General features: G+C 38.9%; 2 protein-coding genes across 4 annotated transcripts; both read right to left on the bottom strand.

The window, feature by feature from the left end:
- Positions 1-902: 902 nt before the first annotated feature.
- Positions 903-5,919, bottom strand: LOC116249288 (uncharacterized). Its single transcript, XM_031622507.2, has 5 exons — positions 5,551-5,919; positions 2,674-2,789; positions 1,509-1,566; positions 1,306-1,383; positions 903-1,213 (listed from the first exon to the last, which is right to left on the bottom strand). Exons 1-5 carry the CDS (start codon positions 5,732-5,734, stop codon positions 1,020-1,022), a joined length of 630 nt encoding a protein of 209 aa, XP_031478367.1. The 5' UTR covers positions 5,735-5,919; the 3' UTR covers positions 903-1,019.
- Positions 5,920-8,601: 2,682 nt separating this feature from the next.
- LOC116247878 (probable ubiquitin-conjugating enzyme E2 23) lies at positions 8,602-17,569 on the bottom strand. 3 transcript variants are annotated; one of them, XM_031620287.2, is made up of 10 exons: positions 17,360-17,569; positions 14,218-16,401; positions 12,330-12,473; positions 12,045-12,252; positions 11,725-11,942; positions 10,968-11,037; positions 10,329-10,468; positions 9,914-10,225; positions 9,084-9,398; positions 8,602-8,992 (listed from the first exon to the last, which is right to left on the bottom strand). In XM_031620287.2, the coding sequence occupies exons 2-9, from the start codon at positions 16,399-16,401 to the stop codon at positions 9,132-9,134; spliced, it is 3,543 nt and encodes a 1,180-aa protein (XP_031476147.1). In that variant the 5' UTR covers positions 17,360-17,569; the 3' UTR covers positions 8,602-8,992; positions 9,084-9,131. The 3 variants fall into 3 exon arrangements, with proteins under 3 accessions (XP_031476147.1, XP_031476146.1, XP_031476149.1); XM_031620286.2 differs by having other exon boundaries at positions 8,602-9,398; XM_031620289.2 differs by having other exon boundaries at positions 8,602-9,398; positions 12,153-12,252.
- Positions 17,570-18,058: the final 489 nt, after the last annotated feature.

The raw sequence follows: 18,058 nt of genomic DNA, 5'->3' as shown, positions 1-18,058 counted from the left end.
AAAAAGCCACGAGTAATGATATGGTCAAATATTGGAGGAAGAAACTTAGAAGTGAATACAACCATTGAAACAGAAAAACTTAACAGAAGACTACAGATTTATCTTCGTGCACATTCAGATAGACAAAAGCATAATGCAATCATTTATAAGAACATAGCATTGAAATCGTAGTTGAATTTGTAGCATCCTTGATTATTTGAAAAATCTTGTACAAGCCTGCCTTGAGCAGACCCTTTTCGACTGAAACATTTTAACCATAGAATTTCCACAGATCAAACATGACAAAGGGTTGTTCGATGAGTGGTTAGGCTCACAAACTGTTTGTGGCTTTAAAGAACTCTGTTCCGTTCATTTTATTGGCTGAGAATTTGCAGACAACTGACAGGTAGCTTTTGATTCGTTCAGATATGAACAAATGTGCTGCACTAATCCTTGAAACATTTTTTGAAAAAAAAAAAAAGTTACGCAAAAATATGTAATCAAGAATTTCTAAGACATAGACATACGAAAAAAAACCTGTTTGAGGTATTGAGATTTATTTCCTACTAAAATTCCTGGAAAATGAACACTAAATCGCAACTCTTGAACGACGGAACCCCTAGAATTGGATTTTTAGATTATCATAAGAGATGCTTTCTTTTGAAAAAGGTACTATATCCCACTTCCAAAACAAACTCCTAGAGGAGTGCACTACCCCTCTTGTTCTAAAGATTCCACACAACACAGAAAGCCATCCTTGCCCACTAAGAAATTCTTCCTAATAAACCGCGTCAGCCTTAAGGGAGGCACACCCCACAAGTATCGAACCCCAGAAAAAGTCGGAGTTTTAAGCCGACTTGTCTAACTAGCTTAAGACGAGCCTAGTTTGCAATGGATAAAAAATATATACAAGAGCTGAAAAGTTTACACAACTCAAAGACAACTTCCTCAATAACTCCACAAAAAAGCTCGTCATCTCTTATGTTTCCAAAGGGTGTTTCTCATCATGCTATAAATTATAATGGCATCAAGAATACCAACTACAGTGGCAAAAGCAAGACAGGACAAGGAATAAATTCAGCCAATAGATTCCCATCCACATGTTTCGAGTGGATAGATTCCATGCTGAGAACTACTAAATCAAGATTTAAGTCATCAGCAACCTCGCCAATAATTGCAGTTGTCTTCTTGCCTTCTCCAAGCCGCTCCAGCAACCCAAACTCTTGAAACCCACCTAATTCAAGAAATGATGTCTACCATTATCTCAATTAAGACATGAGGCTTTCTGAAACAATAATCTGCTACTAAAGCAAACCATAGTAATACCTTCAGAAAGATGCCACCGAATGCTAGACAGTTGAGTTTCATACTCTGGTATTGTCTCCTTCTCCTTTTCATCAATAACTGCAAGAGAGACCAAGTTTTATATTCCTTGAGACTCAGCAGTCGGAATTTTCGAAAACAACCACCCACTCCAAAAGTAAAGGACTAGCAGAGATTCTAGGAAGTTTATAAAAGGATAAACATACCAACAACAGTAATATCTGCCCCAAACTTCTTGGCTAAAGCTGTAGTAGTTGCTGCAGCCTGAAAGTGCAACTACAGGTATTAAATTACAGCATCGACAAATTTCAAGAAAAGAAACACCAGGCTTTAGAATGAAAAAATAGCAAAGATGGTCAACATCATGCACTCAGTGCAGTTTTTAGAGCAGAGACTCCTTAAAAGCAGCTTGAGGCCACATAAAAAAAGCAAAGCCGCTGACGTGTAGATACCAGCAAATTAACAATAGCATGCAAGCTCTGGCATGGGCAAATCAACGCCAGAATATAATTTTGTGAATACACTTTTATATCTTTCTTACAGGGTCTTCTAGTAGGATTGGCGATGGGTCAGATCTGAGACCAGGTGCCTATCCAAGCCGGATGCATACATCAAATTCTTTAAAAAATGTGTAGACCTGAATAAAACCAATTTCAGCTACAGGGCAAAGTCTTTCAAACACAACGTTGCACTTTCAATCTAAGCACTAGATTAAATAATCAGCTTGGATTCCCAACCTGGAAGAAAAATTACCTTGTAAGCAGTTCTGCATATGCATGTAAGATGCTTCAGCTCACAAATATGAATCAGGTATGGGACTCAAACACCCTTCTCCAGTGTCAACGGGAATAAAAAATCATAACAAAAATGTTTGTTTTCTGCAAGCACTTTAAATGAAATTATACATGTAATATCTCAGCAAAGTGCTGAAGCATGACCCAACCAGACAATAACCTGACCTGGCTACCCAGTATTCAAGCTAGGATTCTCTAAATATGTTTCTGGGTTGGGACTTCAAACATCCAACCAAGCAGCTAGCCCAAACCAAACCCAACCCAATGATGTGAACCTTGTGATACAACATATGAGTGGTCCTGATACAGCCTGTCACAAACCTACATTTTGTTATACTTTACAAACAGACATACTTTGTAATAAAAAAAAAAATACATAGTCTAGGCTCCTTCTCTTTGCAGTATTAGATGTAGATCTTACAGTGATTACACATCCCAAATTAAAGAACAAGATTGGTATGATACTCCACCATCTTTTATTGCATTGTAACTATTAAATCATGAAATTTATAATTATTAAATCATGAAATATACAGTGGATTATAACAAAGTTTTGGGTGTTTGAAATGGCTATTACCTGTCTTGTTGCTTCAGACAGGTATGGATTTCGATCGGTGATGGGAAGAAGCACATGCTTGAACTGAGTAAAAGAATCTGTACTAACATTATCTCCAGATTGCTTCTCTGCCCTGACTGCTCTCAAATGCAACAAGTATTTTAGTGGCAAATTCAACGGGTCTAGTAAGCACCTTTTTAGATGGAAAACTACTCAGCATGTTTCACAATCAAGAAATTTAAAAAGGGATAACGTTTTCTATATAAAAACAGATACATTTTAGAAAGCTGGTAGACAGTTAGTCAAACGCCAACCTTTAGGGTGACAGGATTACAAGAACGAAATACAATAGCTTATCTTAACTGAACACAAGGGAAGAACTAAAAACAAGGGTAAAGACTGCAGAATAAGAGGCAGTGAAGGCAGGGAATACCAAGATATACCAAATTTCATTAGTGGCCAAAACAAAAACAAACCTGAAATAATAATCACTAGAAGTAATGAGAGCAAGTTGGAGTCCAAGTTCACATTGAAGTGAGAACTAAGAAGCGGGAAGCCTGAGATTCCAAAAACCGAACATGCAAATCCTAATCCTTAATTCTGTGTATGAGTACCCTGATCAATCATGTTGAGTACCCTGATCAATCAGGTTAACTTCTAGATAACATTTTATAGGTATCAGACTTTTCCACCTTAGCAAAAGTAGCTAACTTGCAATATATGCCACAAAGTTATAAGACTGCTATACAAGATCATACTGTTTCAACTTTGGTATTCTTTTAACACTTATGCTATTGGTCAATGCATTTTGTACTATTTCAATGCATTCAAACCAGCATTATTAAGTGACATCGAGGTCTTTTAGTAAGATGATATGATTAGTGGATATCAACCTCCTTCCTGAAGGTTTTCTTCTTGCCTCCAACAACTATCAAGAGTTTCATATGATTTGACAATTGACATGTTGTTGCTTAGGCAAATTCTTTACCAAACCACAAACTGCATGTTCCTCAGTTCTGAAACAATCCCTCTGCTTCTCTCCCATTGTAGCAATAACTCTCATAACCACTTGCACAATCATGAGAACAAGAGAAACTGAACATAATCCCTCAATCAACGTACATAACTAAATGGATCAATCAACCATTAACACAAAAGTAGTTCTAGAAAGTAGGTACATGCATCCAATAGTAAAAGTGAAGGCTATTGGAAGCACAATAGGGGTGGGAAAATGCTTCCCAGGAACAACATTTTGGAAGCTTCAGCACTTTAAAGAAACGTAGGAAATGTCACTGTGCATGCTTCTTCTCTTCTTTATGCGATAGGGGTATCTCACTTCTCTCATATGAGAAGCTTGCTTTCCTCCTCACTTCTTTATGCTTTTCTTTCAGTTTATTTTCCTGTTTCTCCTCCTTCCTTGTTTTGGCTTCCCAATCACTTCCCAATCGTGTTCCAGCTGGACTCCCGTTTGCTTTCCACACGCTTTTTCATTTATTTCTGATCTGATTTCCATTTTGTCTCCATTTCATTCCTAGTTTGTAGCTTCCTAAGAGATCTAAGGCATCCTGCTTCCTGCTTGTATTCCACACTGCTTCTTGCCTTCACTTTCCAAATTGCTAAATTTGGTCGATACCTTTTTCTTCTTGTCTTCCTATGGAATGCCTCAACTTAAATAGCAAATGCAGTAATTATCACACCACAAACTCAAAGTCTGAAAGCAAGAAAACATCACTATAGGCAAGTTAAAATGCTTGAGAGAATATAATGATCCAGAAGAACATGAACTAGAAGGAATAAAGAAAAAATATATCTCATTTGACTGGCTTGAGTGTCAATTCATCTACCAAAGGCCGATAAAAACCAGACAATTTTTCTTCTGTGGACCACCAAGTACACACAAAAAACACTAATTATCAGCTTTTTAGCAAAGACTACATTTTTATTTTGCAAGTTCCTGAAGGAATGTCTTCGCCCCTAAGTTATGATAAATATGTCACAGACTCAACCAGTAATGCAAATTAACCAAGTCATGATGGGCTTCAATGGTACAGAGACGGTATTCATATTTCAAGGAGCAAGGGAACAGCCAAATAAAAGGGAAAAAAAATCAATGCAAACCAGTTAGGTTTTGCAAACAGGAAAAAGGAAAACTACATAAAACTTCCGACGAATTTTGTAATGCAAGAAAAAAAATTCCATTAAATGGGGCATAAAAGGATGAAAAATATATACAAGACTACAATTAATTACACGCATAAAATGTGCTCATTTAGTAACACGCCACTGGGCAGCCCTCCGAGTAAGAAATACAGTAGTGACTACCACAGAGACGCATACCAGTGATTCACTGGGCAACGCCACCTCCATGGGCTCCATTGTATAGCTGCCGCTCAAAGAGAACGAAGAATCATAAATGATTGATGACATTTTCGTAATCTAGTAAGGTGACCGCGAGAACACGCGCTAGAGCTCCGTACCATCTTCAAATAATAGAAACAATCGCCGATTTGTGACGAACAGAAGTGACCAATCAACATGAGGAAATCCACAACAATAACAGAGGAAAATGAATATACCATGAGTCTAAAATCTGTTCTTCAGACAGTAGCAGAAGTGAAGCATAGAGGAAATGAGAAATGAAAACCAACGACTACCATTTCGATAAGCAAAGAGAAAAAAAGGAAGGAAAAGAAAGAGACCCAGAAAACACAATCTGCATTACGACGAATAAAATGCCATGAAAAGGAACAAGAGAGGGGAAAGACCAACAAATATTATCTCTACGCCCCCAAATAGTATCTTTCCTTTACAAATCGTCGGGGCGACAACACAAAAAGAACAAATATGTATTGGCAATCGAAAAAATGTGGAGAAAAAAAAAAGAGAGCAATGTCTGACCTAAGGATGGTACAGCAGAACGTTGGAGAGGCCTATACCGGCGGGAACGTAGATGGAAGGGAGAGTGCTGGGAAACGGCAGCGAGAGGTTGGGAGGTAGAAACAGCAAGCCTACAAGATATGGGCAGTTCTGCCACTGTCGGGGGAGCGAGCCGAAAGTGCAGAGACGAGTAGGCTAACGCCATTGACGAGAGAAAAAGATAAGTCTTCCCAAGAAAGAGAAGAAGTCGGGCTACCACTTGACTGTAGATACAGTACTACTTGGCAACAGAGGAAGGATGGACCTGATGGGAATTGCGTTGCAGGAGGAGCTCTCTCTCTCTCTCTCTAGAGAGTCCGATTGAGATCAAGACCGTCGGATATGGAAACAGGGTCTCTGTGCCATGTGATCTTACGGCTACCAGGAAGTAAACGGTTTGGATCGACCATTTAGCAGATTCGATTTACTTGAATCATTTTGTAGAAAAGATGGACTTGTATTAGAACGGAGAGAGGAATGTTTGAAACTTCGAAACAAACCCAAAGCCGACAAAGGTTAGACCGCAAGTCTACAAATAATTGAGTCAGATTTTGCTGGATCGTCAACTTAATTTCAGATCCAACTACCAAGTTATATATGGAAGTTTGACTCCAATAAAATTTGGATCTGTTTTTCTTTGAACAGATCCAACAACGGGGATTCAGTTTCAGGTTAAGTAATCAGATCTTAGTCGACACCTCCAAGGGTTGGGAAACAACCTGTTCATCAAAATGCAGGAGCCCAAGTTCAAATTTAACAGTCCAACGCAAGCGGCTCATGTTCTAAATGGGGACTCTCTTAAACTGTTTTTTGTGAAATTTAATATCATAAAATCTTTCAAAGGTCAATTTTTAAGTATAATATAACGTGTATAATGTGTAAACCATGTATGAAATATTTAAACCCAACGGTATTGGCAAAAGGCAAACTGCTAAAACAAAATAAGCATTTAAAGAACATGCGGTTTAAACTAAAGTTTAGTTCAAAGCAAAAAGGTTGTGATAGAATGGTCTATGCATCCAAATTAATTCGATTAAAGCAACTTGGAAAGTATGAGTTCTCAACTTGAAGATACACAAATTCGATAATGTATCCAACTTGTCATCGTGCTATTGTATATGTTACTGGGCCAAGGGGTGACATTGGCAATTACTTCATCAGCACCGGTTCTCGAACCCCGACTCACCTGTTTCTAAGGTGTCTATAAACACTAATTTCATATAAATCAAGTTTTAGTTCAAATTAATTTTTGTAAAAGGTTGATCTTTTCTACTATCAAAATTTTGATGTTACAAGATGTTCATTTTTTATGATTAAAACATAATGTCAAAGTAAGTAAATGACTAGCTGTTTCTATTCAAATCACCCTTAATGATCATATCTATAAGGTTAGATTGCATAAAAAATAATTTATAATTAATGGATCTGATTTTTATCCTTTACCCAAGTGGTCTATATGTATATATATATATATATATATATATATATATATATATATATATATATATTAATTTTTCAAAAACTATTCTACTCGTACTCACCTAAATCAGTACATAAAACTACTCGTATGTGATAATGCTCACATTCCAAAATTCATATATCCACAATCAGAGAGTCATTTTTATATTGGTCACTGAGTTAAACCCCCACCAGGACAGTCACAACGTCGTCGGCTTGTCACAAGTCCCTCTAGCGTGTTCTTTCCTCCAGCCCAAGTCAATGTTTGTCTTGCTACATTTTCTGAAATAGATTCGATATATCGATATTCCAATATTCTAAAATGGATAGAACATCTCCACTGAATCAATGCTCCTATGCGACAACAAGAATAAGTGGTGAACCCATCAACAAGCTTGGTCATAATGGTGATCATTCATCAACTGAACCGACGCAATGGTGTGAATCTCTAGAGGTTCTCCACAAGGAACGTGTATATTTTGAACAAAGCATCCAGGTTTTGCTATTTTTCTTTGGCAAAGAGAGAGAGAGAGAGCCCCGAAAAAATGGAAATGCATTAACAAAATTGAGTGACAAGAAGTCACTAAGATCACAAAAAGTCGGCAAAAAATAAAGATAGAAAACAAAGTGTACAAAGAAGATGACAAACAATGAAGGCGAAGAGAAGAAAAGAAGAAAGAAAAATAAAGAGAGTGAAAAGCTATTCTGTATCCGAACGCAAATGCTGACCTAGGCGGAAAGCCAGATACGCATCAGCCTTCACCACATCAGCCTTCACCACGGAGATAACTTGGTCAATTGATACAGTCGTACCTCTGAACACTATTGGTGCTCCTTTCCTAGACCCACCAACAACAACTAATAAGCCTCGTCTGCCAAGTATACCGCCAAAGCCGGAAAGAAGAGTGCAAAGGGATAAAAAGAAGAAGCAGGCGAGCAGAGGAAAGGTCAGAAAGGAGATCAAGCAAAAAAGGCCCAAACAGGTGAAAGGATATCCTGAAAGAAAAGGCAAGAACTAAACAAGTAAACGAGTGACTATGCAACACTACAACAGAAGACACAACCATTAGCTAGATGAAAGCCAATGTGCTCGAGGTGATCAAAGGTATTGATATGACCTACAAGAAGAATGACATACCAATAGGGGCCAGCAAGCCAAAGAATTCGACAAGAAAGCAAGGCAACAAAAGGACCAAAGGAGGCAAAAAAGGGGCAGCCGAGGGAGGGAACCAGCGAGATAAAAGGAAGAAAAGGAAAGTATCTAATGCATGTCTAAAGACTTTACGGAGATGGGTGGGAGAGAAAGTTAGACCAAGCATGGGGGGTGGGGATATTATACTTGAAGCAAATGAAGGCGAGCAAAAAAAAAGTCCAAAGTAGCAAAATGCCAACAATCAAAACAACTGCAAATCCAAATTGCTACAATAAAGGTTGAGAATCCAGCACCCCCGAGGGGTTGATGACGAATAACAACATCCCACCGAGAGAAAAGGACAGATAGAGAGAGAGAGAGAGAGAGGGGTAAATCAGTTATAGTACCCATGCAAACAAAGAAAAGAACAGTCGGAGAAGCAATGCAGGAATGTCCCTAAAATAGGAAACATAATCTTTTTATTGAAATGTTGAATGTCATCAGGCAGGCACAATGAGATTGAATACCATCAAGAGGGGATTGGCACCGGACGACGAAAAGAACTTACATTAACTTTCTTGGATGAGCAACATTTATACCTTGATTTAGTCTAAAAACAACAATGGAATACTTCGTCACAAGTAAAATACAAATTTTGCAGTGATTAGACGTCACTGTAAGAATGGCATCACAAACTAAGCTGGCAGAATATGACCATGGTAAACTCAAGACAAGACAAAAGAAGCTTCAATTTTAGGCCACTTGAATAAAGAATGGATGACAAATACAAACTCACCCCAACCCCACCCTCGACCTTCCAATCATCTGCAGTTCCTGAAAATTGCAACTGAAATTTATACTTCATGAAGCAGCACAGGGCCTGCATTAAGCATTCATGGAGTTTGAAAAGATCGACGCCTATCACCTGAATCAATTCCAACTCGCTGAAGTGAACAGAACCATTGGTCTATAATCATCTTTCTATGTTTGACTTCGAAGCAAGGTGCTCAAATTGCTGACAGTCAGCTCCAACTTCCTTCAAGGCAGTGAACAGTCTAGGCAGAAGCTTTGACAGCATCAATTTGAACCCAACGGAGCTCCCTTGCTCATTGCTTCTCTCGGTCACAGTGGCATCTTTAGTTAGAGAGCCGACAACAGCACCCTTGAGATATGCATCGCATGCCTTGAGAATGTACAAACCACGCTTTTGAAAATGGTCCCTCACTAGTGCTTCAAAGTTCTTCAACCATAAGAAGAAAAGTTCAATCAGTGAAAATGACGCAGCAGAGAAGTCAGTAAAGAAATTCTCAGTCAAATTATTTGATCTAATAGGATGAAGAGGCACTTTAGAAAGTAACACATAGCTGGATGAGAATCAACTCATCAGTGTTTGCAGTTGTGCATACAATGACCATAAAATTGCTGTATATCCCCCTCCCCCTCCCCCCCTCCCTTCCTCAGCAATTACCATAAAATTGAACATGAAAGGCTTTAGGAGATGTCCTCCAGTTTTTTCAGGCAAGTCGCCTGAAGTAAAGTTGCACATTTCACAATTCTTTGTGATAACTATCTTACTGTAATATAGAGAGGAAGGCCAGTCCTGGGTGATCAGAAAAATGTCGCAACGAACTGGTGAAATGCTGATCAAGAGTGTGCATGTGGAGAAAAAAGAGAAGTGGGTGGGGGAAGGGGGTTGGTGGTGGTGGGGAAATACAAGTTTGAAGAAATTGGCATCGTAGCAGACCAAAGACATACCTTTGGTGGTCTCCGCAAAACATACAGCATGGACTTGCAGCTCAGCAGGAATGAATTTTCATTGTATGACAATGAATTTTTCTCTCCTTCAGCTGTCCCAACCTGTCTATCATAACCGGCCTCATTGAAGTATGGTTTGGAATTGAGAACCAGGCCCTGAAGCGAGACAAGTACTTGAAGAATGCTCGAGGATGAGGGGTCCCAAACTTCATTTCCTTTACCAGTCCATGTGTTTAGAAGGCTGAGACACACTCTTCCATTCTCATATAAATTTGGATTTATCCGCAAACCACCAGAATGATAATATGCCAACTGCATGTTTTTAGAAGATAGATCAGAAGACATAATATGTTAAAGAATGCATGATAATAAACTGAAACAAACTCAATCAGAAAACACAGCTGGAGAGGCTTACGGGTGGAACAAGTGGATACTCTTGCGGAAGGTAAAAATCAAAGAAAAAAAGGCCATCTTGGTAAGGAGTCCCATATGCACCAACTATAACTGATCTCAGGAGGTCCATACGCTCTTCATAAACTCTCACGTAAATTGTCTCTGTAAAACAACACATCAATTTCTTCAATATGCTGTGAAAGCAATTTAACAAATCAAACAGTTATTTATTGTAGGTCAGTCACGAGTTATGCCCTTAGGATAGAATATGGTATATGGTATGGGCATTGCGTAATTCCATACAGACAACATTATTGGGTGCAAATGCATCTGCCGTATTAGGTATCCAATTTGAGTCTAACACTTTATTCGCAGATTCATAGCTTTAAAGCAAGATCAGATGTTCAATTATTTATGTCCTACATTTGCTTAGTCATAGATTCATGGTTTGTATTTCATTTTCCATTCCCAACTTTTCCAATATTACGAGACATTTTAAATACAGACTCATGACTTGCTTGATATGATATAATATTCGAACTAGTTAAATATAGACTCATGACTTGCCTGATATGAACTAATATTCTATGCGGATTTTAAACTAGCATGGCATGAGTAGCATCCAATCAAAATGCACCCACTTGCAGGAAATAAGGCTTACCTGGCAAATTTTTCTCAAGGATGCACCATTCTTGCTGAACCTTCTTCGCCCACTTCCTCTCACAGGCAGTCTGAATGACAATTTTTTTATTTTGAATAAAAAATTCTCATTAATCAGATATGCCATCACGATTGTAACAAGGAACGACACATAAAAAAGAAACAGTAGAGACTAGAGAAGTTCTTTTCATTTTTATACGCAGAAATCACAAACTGGATCAAGGGACATTGTTGTCGCCCAAGTGCATACAACCACATGGCCTCTACCCCACAAACGTCGGGGACATTTATGGGGTTCAAACCTTCAATCATGCGCCCTAACATTCAGGGCTGGTGATAGAGAATCTAGAAGTTGTGATGATTAGAATTAACTACAATGGAAATGCCAATCTAGACATGGACAAATTCTGCCTGGTTTGTGTAAGCAGAATCCAAGCAACTTTTTCTTTCAATGAATGTGAAGGAAAAAATTATGGAACCTGTCCCTATAATCTCTGAAAAACTCAACTATCACAATTAGCAAGGCAGGGAAACAAACTCTTGCAATATGACTTAAACGAATATCCTGAGTATTCTCAAGAAGCACATGCATAGCATTCACAAATATCAAGGGAAATGACATCTATTCAGCAGATGCCAATCAAAATCCCTATCGGGAATTTTCAAGGGGAAAAAGTTAAGTTACTTCAAACACAGCACATAGTCGTTCAACTGTTCAAGTAGTATTACTACTGCAGATTAAACCAGAAAAAGCATACCTGCCCGTTTTCATTGAGGAAATAATGGTCTTCTGGAGTTGTAGCACTATCGAAATGTTTAAAGACATTAGTATCACTGGCACAATTTAAGCTGTCATATCCGTTCTGTTGAAACGTCGGGGCATCTGAGGAATCATTCCGATCCAAATCAAGTCCAGCAGCACCATCAGCTGATTCTACACTAAAATTCTCTGAAGTATTCTCAGCAGATTGAATACCTGATGCAAGAAATGTACACAAGGTTAGATCATAAAGAACCAGCCTCATGATCATCTGACTGAATATTGCAATGATTTACACAATCCAAAATGCAGACACACCATCAGAATTGTTTGGTTCCAATGAGTCTGTCTGCTTTCTTCCTCTAAAGAATAATCCAGAGGCAATTCTAGTAACAAATCCAAGTGCTGCAAGAGTAATAGAAAGACCTCCAGTTTGTCCATGCATGTCCTCGCCAGGGGAAACGACAACTCCAGCAGCCTCTGGATCATGTTCGATGGCCTGCTGCAACCCATCTTCCTTATTTTCCTAAACCAGACAGTTCAGAATATTCAATTGGCTCTGGCACGAAACTGATGTTAATGTTCAGCTTTAGCACAAAATACCTCATCAACGTTCTCAAGTGCGTTCATATCATCAGAATCAACTGTCTCCCAACTGGCAGCATCATCATCACCATCTTCAATGTTAGCTTGGCTGGAATCATCGTCATCATCACGACCAACAACAAACACAGCTTGAGGGCCCACCTTCAAAAAGGTATAGTAGATAAGCTATTAGTGCAACAAATAGTTATTAAATTCACATACACTCTTCGCTCCAAGCAACTTAGTTGTCAACTATACCAAATTCTAGTGGTTTGTGGCCATAATATTGTGATGATAAACATTTGGATCCTGTTTTATGTGAGTTATTTACTATTTTCATGCCAAAAAATGGATTCCAACATGATTTCCTCATTCAGTTTTTTAGCAATCTCCATCTTCATGAATTGTAAAGTTTTTCAGTGTTACTGTCTCAAACACACGGTTATTTGTTATGAACCATGCATTGGCTTGGGTAGATATAAAAGGAATGCAACTTTTGACCAGGTAGTTCTTTAGTGCTGCAAAAGCCATCGAAAATTTTGATTGCAAAAGGAGACACAACTAAGCATGAAGAATGTCCGACCTAATACATTCCCACACTAGGTTGAAAAACAAGCATGTATCAAAAAGAAATTTGTTAATTTCAGCATCAATGTAGACAGAAAGGAGGAAGGCATTAGCATTTGCTTAGTACTGTTAATATGCCCATCTCAAACTAAATATGGCTGTTAAGATACGACTACTGGATTATGGAAACAGTCTGAAGTACAGTACTAAACTTCATGCTAACCAAGTTCCAATAACCGATCTCCAAGTAACCCCACGTTTGCTACTGTTCACCTAGAAGGATCTGCATGACCCATGAAGGTATAACACCATTGTCTCATGGATAAAAGGATAAATGGATTTGAAAATTCATTTTTTTCAGGAGATTACAATTACCTAATTTAGACTTTTTATCAAATAAGGTAAGATCCTTCAATTATTTCTGTAAGTGCTAAACCAAATCAAGAAAGCAAAAGAGCTTCAAGCTGTTCAACATTCATGCAGCAAGTTTAGAAGAAAATCAAATCGATCACGGGCCATATTAAAGGAAATGGGTTGATCAGTGCCCATTACACATGAAAGGATTGCTAATGTAGCCTATGTCCAAATGTTTAGGATGTCTTTTAGCAAAATTTATATCAAGTCACTAACCTTAATACTAGTCCAGTTCTGGCCTCTTTACTGAACCTAACTTGCGCCAATGCCCTAAATAGGCATTTTCCTTGAATCTTCCTGAGCAAACAATTGATTAGAGTTTTTCCATTTAAGATTTTATTCTAAATTACTGTTTCTGAAAACAGTAGACAAGTTAATAAACATATTTCATTTCCATTAATGTATACGCAGTGTTTTATGACATCAAATGATCAAAGTGTACTAGCTCGCTACATGGTACAAATATGCAATCTCCATTTCTATACATTATTTTTAATAGAGAGAGAACAGGTTCAGTTGAGTGCAGATAGAGCTACGTGCAGAGAACCATCTAGGGGTGGGAAGCTAATTCACTCTGAAGGTGCAAACGTACTTATCCCAGGGGCGTAATTTATTTTTGAAAAGTATGCCATCAAACCAAGAGCATCAAATCACACTATACCAAGCCAATGTGGCTATGGGGTTCCTAAATGTTTTTCCAGATGAGCTTCCACGGTTCCCATCATCTAGGAGTTAGAGTTTGAGATTGAGCTCCTACTAGAAACAGCTCCTATTTCAAAATGCCCTTATCACATGGCTCCAGTGGAACTTGAAGATTCAACGCAAACAAGTCATAATGACACTACCCAACTATTAACCCAATTCTGGATATCATGGACACATTTTAAACATATGAACGTAAGAAGAGAAAGTCAAAGACACATACCATTGACACCATACCATCTGCCCACGTAACCTGTATATCACCATCTTTAAGACCAGTTACATTGCCAACCCATGATACACTATCAAAATGGCTAATATTTTCATGTTCAGAAACTTGTCCTGACTGCTGCTGATCAGATTGGTCTATGGTCTCTGTTTTACCACACAACTCTTCTGAGCCAGCTTGATGGTGCCTCTCACCATTAAGATCGCCAGAACTGACTACTTCAGCAGCACCAAAGATTGGAGAGAGACGGATTACAGTATCTCCATAGCAATAGTCATAATCAGGATGTTGATCAAGTTCATATACACTTACAAGTTCTTCTGTATCAAACTCTCTAAGATCTTCTGGTCGTGATGCAGGCTTTAACCATCTTACTAGAGCAGTTCGCTCCTTTGCATCAACGCTTTTAACAACTCCTACACGCTTCACTGCAGGAATGTCTTCATCTTCATTTGAAGTTTTCTCCACCACATACTGCTCAGGGTAGAATTCATGATCACCAGTGTCATCAATTGGGATCAAGTCCTTTGAAAATATACCATTCTGCCTCACTCCATCCTGCCAAATCACATCAACCTTAGTGACAGTGTTTGCAATAAGAAGAGCTTTTTCAAATGCTTCTTCTTTTCTTTTTGCCCTCTTATCCCGTTTTACAACAATTTTACGAAGCTTTTTTCTATGAGAAAGGCGATTATCATGAGCAGGTTCTTTTTTTACTGAAAGTGAACTGCTGCAAGAACCAAAATCTGATGCATTATCTCCTATACTGTCATTACGCTCATCCAGCTTTTGTTTTTGCCCAATTTCCACTGAATCACTATTGCTTTGACGAAGGTCAAAGTTCCCATTTTCATCTAGCTTTCCTGTTGTTGCTGCATGTAAACCCAAGTGACCTGTTAGATCACTATCTTCAGGTTCAAGTCGGATAGAACTACTACTACATTCACCATTTTGATCATTTATTTCAAGCTCTGAAAACTTCTTATCCACCATATCACATGGATTTGGCTTTGTATAAGCAAGCCCAGGATCACAGGAGTCTACTGCAGAGCCTTCTGTGCTGGATCCGTTGCCCATATCTTCCACATGAGTAGTTAACAAATCATCAATGCCCTTAATCTGAGAATCAGAACTGCAGAAAGAGCCACCATGTTTCCCATTTAATGAAACACTAGTAGCAGAATGCTTATGCGAAGGGAAAAGACACCAGTCACCTAGTTGCCAGTTTGCATATGACAAACAAGATAGCAGTTTCAAATTCTTAGGATCTTGCTCATCGCTAGGAATGGCGATGGAGTCAGAACCATAGCCAGTGCTGGCTGAAGCAATCCAATAAACAAACACTGATGCTGCCTGCACCTTAACCACCGTTCCTTCGCAACGGCTAGCTTTCCATGAGCCTGAAATCCACCTAGAATTTTTGAACACTGACGAAGATGATGATTTAACCCTTTGGCCAGGATAGTATGGAAAATGTGCATCTTCAAGCAGGCTTGTTGAAACAGGTGCAAGCCGCACAGGGTCAGCCTTAATCACTTTACAAGCAGACCCATCATCGAACATCACAGTCACATTATCTAAAACTTCATCAACACGGCCTAGCCAAGGTCCATTAAGCACATAATCACCAATGGTGAAATCCCTAACCCGCAGTAATTCCCTCGAGGAAATGTCTTTTATTATTTCCCCATTTGCAGCCAGCAAATCAACCTTGATGTCCACATCCACCACGGTTCCTGTCTGTCCAGTTGGATCAGAAGCAGATGCCACAACATCACCATGCATAAACGCCCTGTCTGCAACCACAATCTCATCAGCATTATCTTTTGTCTCGGTATGATCAGCCCATATGACTTTAACTTGACCATTTAACAACAAATCATTGCTATCAGAATCATCCTCACTGTCGCTAATGCTGCTATCTGAGTCCAGGTCTCCACCAACTTCCATAACCATGCCAATCAGTCCCTCTTTCTTACCAGACCTTACAACATCTTGCCTGTAAACATAAACACCTTTATTCAAGCGTTCAGGGACCTCCTGGTTTCTTATCAGTTCCTGATCCCCGTTCCCTTCAGTTGCAGGGGAATGTGCATTCGATGTGCATTCTGATTGATCAACACTACCACCACCATCCACCGAAAGGCTGGCATCAGTTGTATGATGCTCACTGCCCATCTGAAATTTTGAATGGCAAACAAAATCAGCAAATACAAAAAGCACAGACAAGGTCCAGACCAACTGTTCTGATAAATCCGATCACTCCCACCCTATTCTCAAAGTGGCATCAATCACATTCAAATACGTGCAACTCAGTTTCAAGCATAGAATTTTCATATATTGGCTACGAAAAGACGGAAACAGATTAAATTTGTTAAACTCGAAAAGAAAACATTTCCGAACAGTCAAGAAACCATACCATTCGGCGAAGACAACTAATAAGACGATAGTAAGGTCCTTGGAACTGGAGTTAGATAAAATCATGATTCTTGGAGCGGATGGACTCACCACTCTTTGATTTCGTGAATGAATAGAATGCGGCGGAAAACATATGATAATTTATCAATAAAAAGAACACCATACCCAAAAAGGCAGAATCAACAAAAGAGAAAAGATTCGGAGGAGATGGCAGACGTTGCAAGTAAAAGCACCAAAAAAGAATCCATTTCATATCGAAGCTGAACATAAAAAAATCAAAGTTGGTTCCTTGAATTGCAATAAGTCCTTAACTGTGCATGAGGGGTAACCATTCCCTGCCTCCAAGCAATGTCAAAGTGCAAGCAAGAAACTAAAACCAACAAATACGAATCACACACAAAAAAAATCCCTTCACCTAACAAGGCAAAAAAAATAAAATTCCTCCAACAATTGATTGTATTTTTTCTTTTGAAATATAACATTCGCAGAGAAATTTCTTCCACATGGTATTTCAAATTATTCGAAAATCGCACGAAGAAATTATGAAAACACAATAACACAACACGAAGAGAAATGGCAGATAACAAATTCTTAAAAGAGCCATCGACAAGAGGTGATCGATGGATTGGTAAAAGCTTAATACAAGGTCACAACGAATCCACAACCAGGAAATTCTTAACCACGGGCAGAACGATGAACGGGGGGAAGGCAGAACCACCTGAAGAAGAGAGTTTTAGGATCCGGGAGAGCGGAGAAAATCCGAAAACCACGAGGAATAGACAAGGAGGGGAGCTTCCCTAGCAGCTGAGGAGCTGTCGAAGATCGGAAAACTTTTCGTACTGGCTCTCGGCCTCCGTTTTCCCTTTCGATGCCTTTTATTTGAAAGAGAAATCGAGAAAAATCGAAAAAAAATTTCTTTGCGGAGAGACAACGGCGAGGAGGTGTTCAAAGATGTCAGCCTTTATATATGAAGAAAATGACGACCATGTCCCCTTCACCAATTTACCAAATCATCCAGAAATTTCCCCCAAATTACGGATGTATCACCCCTTCCGGACCGCCTTTGCGCGCACTCGGCCACGGCATATCCGATTCGGTAGTGCCTTCACGAACCGGATATTGTGTATATCGGGCTCTTACTGAATCGGATCTCTGTTTCCTTCCCTCTTTCGTGACCCGTTAACAAATTACCAAAGCGTCCAGGCACATTAGATCAATCACCTAATCCCCCCTTCAGAGACGCCCTTCCACGAACCGGATATTTTTGATATCCGACTCCTACGAAATCAGACGATTCATTTCTCTCTCTCTCTCTCTCTCTCTCTCTCTCTATATATATATATATATATATATATATATATATATATGAGACTTTCTGTCTCAAGCAATCACAAAATAGGCCTGACTTGTTGTAATG

The sequence above is a fragment of the Nymphaea colorata genome, chromosome 2 (genome assembly GCF_008831285.2).
Source record: "Nymphaea colorata isolate Beijing-Zhang1983 chromosome 2, ASM883128v2, whole genome shotgun sequence".
Taxonomy (NCBI): Eukaryota; Viridiplantae; Streptophyta; class Magnoliopsida; order Nymphaeales; family Nymphaeaceae; genus Nymphaea; species Nymphaea colorata.
The sequence above is the reverse complement of the archived record's forward strand: the minus strand, read 5'-3'. Positions and strand labels throughout refer to the sequence as shown.